Raw genomic sequence first — 6,772 nt, forward strand, 5'->3', positions numbered from 1 at the left:
CAATCTTGGAGGGCCATACCTGGAGCCTGCTTTCTTTGTTGACATACAAGGTTGGCCTGGGGCGTGGGTAAATCCTTGCCATGTAAATATTTTTGGAGATGGAGTATTCTTTTTTTAAAGGACACACCTAAACCTGATATAAGTACATATTATGGTGTAAGGGGTCTGCATGACAAATTCAGGAATACGATTTGCATGAAGAAATTATCTAATGTAAATATTTTTGATGATTTAGTTTTTCTTTCAAAAAAGAAATGATACACCTAAACCAGATAGTAGTACATAGTATGATGAAAGCAGTTCGCATGACAAGTTTAGAGATGTGATTTCCATGAAGAAATTATGTAATGTAAATACTTTCGACGATTTAGTTTCATGCCTAAACAAAGCCTGGCGCAGTGGTGAAGTCCTCCCCACTTGTGCCAAGAGGTCCTGGGTTCGAACCAGCCTCTCTGCATTGCACTTTGCAGGGGTAAGACTAGGTTCCTATAATCCCTCGGGTCTGTCCCTAAACAGATGGTTGTACTGGTGGTGAAAAGCAGTATGCTTAAAAATACCACCAATATCAGATAGCTGTCCGTGATACTACCCCCCCTTCTCTGGGAAGAGTGAGACGCCCACCGTGGGGCTCGAACCTACAACCACAAGGTTAAGAGCCTTGCGCTCTACCAACTGAGCTAGACGGGCTGTGTGAGGGCAACCATATCTAGGCGTTTATATTCACAGAGCAATGTAGCATTTCGCGGACTGCTCCACTAGCTCAAAGAGCAGAGCAGGAGACAAAATCAGCGGCTATAATCATCAATCTAAAACCGTATGTATGTACCGAGACTGGACGCTCAAAAACCAGGAGTGCAGAAGCAGAAGCAAATCGCCCCAAGAGGTTCAGAACTGCAAACACTGACATAATGACATGGTAATCTGCTCCCAACACACCAGTTAAAATCCGGCTCTCCGCCCGCTTTGGCACCAACTTTCTCGTGTGTGTGTGCAAAAATTGGCTATCACGGAGCCTACTCATAGCCGTTACAGCAGCTATGTGCCAAAGAGGGGGCTTAACTACTCTCCCGGGTGTTTTACTAGACACATTACATCAATAAGAACAAACAATAAGAGTGCGGCGGTCTCAACTAAGATTCGAGGGCTCCCGTTAGTACGACACAAGCTCGGATAGCAGCAGGAAGCAGATCCACGGCAGCAGAGGCCGTCAAAGGTATCTTGGTCGCCGGGAGATTCTCTTGAGGTTCACCATCTCCTGGAAAAGAAAATCGGGAACTTTCTGAAGATCTGGCGAGATTTAAGTGGATAGTGCGAGCATTGAAATTTATGACTCAAAGAGAAGAGCAATATAAACACCAGGTATGACAAAACAATTGAAGATTTTATGGCTTGGTACGAGATATTCCGAAAGAAACAGTGACCGGGCTGGTTGAACATACCTGGCTCTGATCATGATCATATTCAACATGGAAGAGGCATCTGCATCCCCTTATATCATGCTGTTTCCGCTGGACATCCAGAACGTGTGCATCGAAGTGCAGTGCTTCATCATTGCTCTCCTGATGTAAAAATTGCGACAAGAACATAAATAACTCGAGAGCTCTGCTTAACAGTAAGAAGCCGCGGCAGGATATAACAAAACACAACATTCTCAGTTCCTACGAAATGCTACCCGAGGTTAATCATTAGCACTACCTTGAAACAGAGGACAAGATCTCCTTTTACAATGCTTCGGCATTCTGAGGACTCCAGCGGAATGGATTGCTGGCGGACAGCCTTCCTGACATTCACCCACTCATCTTCTTCAGCCCCATATCCGATAAACCTCACCCGGACTTCCTAGAACAGCAATGCAGAAAAGATATAACTCTGATGAACAAAATCACAAATTGAAATAAAAGAAGATTCCCTACTCAGCTGTTAAACAAGTCATGGAAATAACATATAAAAATGCTCTTATATACAACATCAGTTATTCTCCTTACAACTTCTCCCAAACTTGTCTTCCTGTGTGCCAAGAAAAGGGCCACGTCATACCTGCATGTCACAATTCAATATGAAAAAATTTAGTGTCACTGACAAATTTAAGGAAAAAAAGGAAGATGAAAACTTGTAGATAGACATACCCAACCAAAGCATGCTAGCACATTTTTTCTGGCTACATGCACAACAATTAAGATTTCTGCTCCATGGTATAACACTAACAAACATTACACAGAAGTGCAAGCTATCCTAATCAGACAGCTCGAAGAAAGGTATAACATCCAGGTTTTACTATTGACAATGCTGTCTTGGATCACCACATTATTATTAGCATTATTAGGAGAGGTGGAAATAAACTGTTATGATCAAAACCTCTCGTGCTCATTAGCTAGAAATTAATAAAAACAAGTAGGTATTATGCAGAGTTGATCAATATAAATTCACCACTATAGTCATGCTCAATGGCATACTCCTAATAAAAGAAACCAAGGTACAACAGGAGTTAAGTGCCTTGCTTTCATCTCATGGTCACTTGATTACTCAGAAGACAATAGAATGGGGCAAAGGAAACAAGAATGAAATTGTTGCAAACAAAAGGGAGAAAGGGGAAAGGAAAAGAGGAGAGAAAATAGCTCTTGCAAGTAAAAGAGTCCTCACCATGCAGAATCCTTTGATGACTTAGCCTCAAACTGCAAGTCTTCAAATTCAGGAACCTTATCTGTAGTCTCTGAAAACAAGCCAGCACATAAGAAATTTAGTAAATGGTTTCAAGCACCAGGCATAAAGTTTCAACGGACAAGTACTCATGACTACCTTTGGGTAAATCTGGAGAAAGTGCATCCTCATTGTTTGAAATACTTGTATCAAGAGCTAAAGCTTTTTCTTCAGAAGCTGAAGTCTTTATCTCAGAAACTAACGCATCTGGTTCTGAGGCTAAAGGCTTTTCTTCAGAAGTAGTAGGCAAGGAAGCAGGTTTAGGAGTTGATGCAGGGAGCTTATCAAGGAACCATCCTCGAACCTGTTCAAATAGATGTCATACAAACACACTCGGTGAAACATGGACAATGTAAAAAGGCATTATCACCTGTGTAGCCTGTAGAGCTCTGCTTCCTACTCGGGCTGGAGAACGACTACACAGAGGAGCAGAAAATGAGACCAAATATCAGAAGTGTCACTTACACTATCATAAATACAGTCAAGCAACAACATATGACACGTATGCTTAAAAGGTAACATAATATAACTTCAGTCCTCCAAAAATGCTCTCTTAGGAATTGCGATCGAAGTATATGTTCCCTAGGTTAAGGCACTCACTTAAATTCTTCTACAAGCTTCTGGCAGAAACTATCAACCAAGACTTGCTCTTTTCTGTCTGATGAAACCAACTTCTCCATCCTCGCAATCTGTACCAAGAAAAACTTCTAGTTAGCACTAGTTAGCATGGCCAAAACAAGTAGACATAGGTATGAGGCATGACATGGTAAGCAAAAAGGCATTCACCAATTCCCAAAATACAGACACACTGATTGAGCTATATCTGTTTGCACATCAAGTCATCAAAACTAGACCCGAAAACATAAAATAGGAACAGGTGACATCCAGGTAGTGGTGTTTAGTTACACAACAAACTAAATAATACAATAATGCTCGGACATGTATCAAAGCCATGCCGATTCTCAAAAACAGTATGCAGCATGAAGCAATGAACGCCGCGCCCGAGTTAAAGATATAAGAGACATAGCACAACAATAACTCCATCCATAGTAATATTTATATTGTTTAGATGATCCATATCAAACTCTGAAACTAGGTGAACCGATCTATGAAGCACTTCATCTCTACCAATATAAAAAGAACCTAAGGAGCAGATCCAACTAATCTCGGCCATCAAACCAGGTCAATCCAACGACCTAGACTGCTCCAATGGGAGCGCTCAACATATTTAGCGTCCAATTAATATCATACCAAAAATAGTGTTAATCATATAATTAACACGCAAATAATATCCTACCTAATATCCACGTGCAACTAATATACTGCCTAATATAAGCATGCATTGCACGTACACATTTACTAGTGATAGTATTATCCCACCCTCGCTCCAAAATGGATAAGCAAGTACAAAACAATAATGCATTAACAATGTTTGCCGGCCATGTGTCAAATGACTTGAAATTCTTTCGGAGGAAGCTATTAAGGAACAGATTGAGTGGTTTTAAACATAATATTTTTATGCCTATTGCTCTTATACTAGAAGATGAGTGTTCAGAAACATTTTTCAATCGAAATCGAGCTGCAACTGATTGTTTTCACTGGTCCGAAGGTGATGGATCCCCTTACCTCATGAAAGCACCAAATTCAACTTATGCATGAGCAGATGCTCACATCTAGGGGGCAAACGGAAAACAATAAGTTTTGGGTGTCCATTTAAAAGTAGGCGCAGCTTAACGCATATGCTACATATTGCATACTAACAAACCCTTTAGACTGGAATAACCTCCAACCATTTCAAATTATCACCACAACTAAAGATTAGGTCTCAAATGCTATCTACAAACTGAAAAATATAATGCAGTGCTCCAATAATTCCATCCCTACAGTTGCTTGGACTGATCATCAACTGACATTTTGGTCCAACGTTTGGGAATCATCAGCCCCAACAAACAAAACCCTAGTGATCTTTTCCACATCAGATACCATTATTACACACCAGCACAGAACAATGTGCCACGGGAGTACACAACGTATTGCAAAGAGAGCAGGAGAATCGCGATATGGACAATAATCAACATCCGCATGCAAGGGGGGAAATGGTCAGTACCCACAACACCGACAAATACGGAAAAAAAGTGTGTTACCAAAATAAGGGCACTGGAGCAACAAAAATCCAATAAGACTTCCCCCGTCCAAGAGGAGCTTCCCCTTCACGGAGAGCACCCCTGGATGAAACCTAATAAAACGAGGGCCAAGGAACATCCGCAGCAGAAACCGCCGCGAACTCAAAACGCAATGGATGGGGCGGCATCGAAACGACTGGATCGCGTCGGACGGTAAGCGTCCTCTTCCTATCGAACCGGAGGGGAAGCTCCTAACCATATCCGACGCCGCAGATACAGCAAATACCGGGGAGGGGTGGCGCCCATGAAGCACTGAAGAGCATCGGGCCACCGCATCGGGGCGGCGAGGATGGGGGGAGAGGGGAGGGGGCGAATGACGCTGTACCTCGGAGGGCGAGAAGCGGGTGGTGGATCGCCGCTCCATCGGTGGCCGGCGGCGAGGTCGAGGACGGGCAGGGGGAGGACAGAGGGGAGATGGAGGCGGCTTCCAGTCCAACCACCAGTGGCACGGGCAATTATGGGGGGAGCTGCCTGTGCTGTCTCCGGATGCGCCGAGCGTGGAAAAAAAGAGGAATAAACCGAGTGAGAGAAGAGGGGAGGAGGGGAAGCAGGAATCCCGGAAAGTGGGGCTCGGCCCACCGGAAACGGCGTGGACCCCGCTGTCCAGTAGGGGTGGGGAGTTCGGGGTCGGCTAATAATACGGCTCGGTTACTTCGGGTTTTTTCCCCTTCTACTCCCTCCGTTCCTAAATACAGTACAAGTCTTTAGAGAAATTCAACTATGAATCACATATGGATGTATGTAGATGCATTTTAAAGTGTAAATTTACTCATTTTACTCTGTATGTAGTCTATAGTGAAATCTCTACAAAAACTTATATTTATAAATGGAGAGAGTATATAAGAGTACTGCTTCATGGACGATAATATGTAGCCGATTTGTGCAGGACACATGTTAACAGCCACCCATCATTTTGGTTCGATGGGGTTATAGCCATCGATCACAGTTTCGTCTATAAATCGTCCACCAAAGTGTCGTGTGCATGGTGATTTCGTCTATGTAAACTGCGGTCGGCACCGAATTTTGATTATTAATCACCATTTATGCAAAACCTAAAATCGAGCAAAGCCAACCGAGCCAGGAAAAGTGAGGATTCAGATTAGCACCACCTGTAGAAACGAGATCTTCTATTTTTTTCCGCGGGAAACGAAACGAGATTATGACCAATTTTGAGGCGTGTTTGGTTGTCATCTTGAATTTACCTTGCATTGCATACATGTTTCGGTTGGGTCTGAGAGAAAACGAGAAAAAAGAACAACATCTGCACCTCATTTTGATCGCCCGCATTTAGGCTTCCTGCATTAGGGGATCGGTTTTGACATGTTGTTTGGTGTCCTGCATTTGTCTCCACTCACATAACTATACGGTGTTTTGGTTGTATACATGGGATATGATTAAGAATTAACACCTATACATGACACATTGTTACAGTAGAGTTCCTTAGCAGTGTGCTCGCGATGGCGGCATCGGTGTAAGCCGAGGGCGATGACGACGCTGGCGGCAACGCCAGGCACAACATGACGTCCATCTGACAAGGTTGACATCTACACATAACACTGACAACGCCATAGCGCCGAGGAAGAACATATATGAAGGAGTTGCACGCCATAGTCGCGTCAGTGCAGGAAGCGCAGAGGAGGGGGCCAAAAAGAACAATGCTGCCTACAATGTCGATGTAGTAGGACGCGAGAGAGGAGATCAAGAAGAACGACGCCGACGGTGGCTTCAGTGTAGCAGGACGTGGGAGAGAAGACAGAGAGGAGCGACGCCGACGGTGGCGCTAGTGCAACAGTTCGAGGGAGAGGAAGCCAAGAGGAACGACGTCAACGGTGGCGCCAGTGTAGCAGGACACGAGAGTGAAGACCGAGATTAAGGAGTGTCATTAACACACA

General features: G+C 43.7%; 1 protein-coding gene and 1 non-coding gene across 2 annotated transcripts; both read right to left on the bottom strand.

The window, feature by feature from the left end:
* Nucleotides 1–614: 614 nt before the first annotated feature.
* Nucleotides 615–687, bottom strand: TRNAK-CUU. Its single transcript has one exon. It is a non-coding gene; the product is annotated as a tRNA-Lys (tRNA).
* A 192-nt stretch (nucleotides 688–879) lies between these two features.
* Nucleotides 880–5,379, bottom strand: LOC119308894 (protein SAWADEE HOMEODOMAIN HOMOLOG 2-like). Its single transcript, XM_037585054.1, has 9 exons — nucleotides 5,206–5,379; nucleotides 3,298–3,386; nucleotides 3,068–3,113; nucleotides 2,797–3,001; nucleotides 2,641–2,710; nucleotides 1,986–2,037; nucleotides 1,696–1,839; nucleotides 1,440–1,559; nucleotides 880–1,255 (listed from the first exon to the last, which is right to left on the bottom strand). The coding sequence occupies exons 1-9, from the start codon at nucleotides 5,242–5,244 to the stop codon at nucleotides 1,208–1,210; spliced, it is 813 nt and encodes a 270-aa protein (XP_037440951.1). The 5' UTR covers nucleotides 5,245–5,379; the 3' UTR covers nucleotides 880–1,207.
* Between the last annotated feature and the right edge of the window lie 1,393 nt (nucleotides 5,380–6,772).

Source organism: Triticum dicoccoides, chromosome 5B, assembly GCF_002162155.2.
Source record: "Triticum dicoccoides isolate Atlit2015 ecotype Zavitan chromosome 5B, WEW_v2.0, whole genome shotgun sequence".
NCBI classification, from domain to species: Eukaryota; Viridiplantae; Streptophyta; class Magnoliopsida; order Poales; family Poaceae; genus Triticum; species Triticum dicoccoides.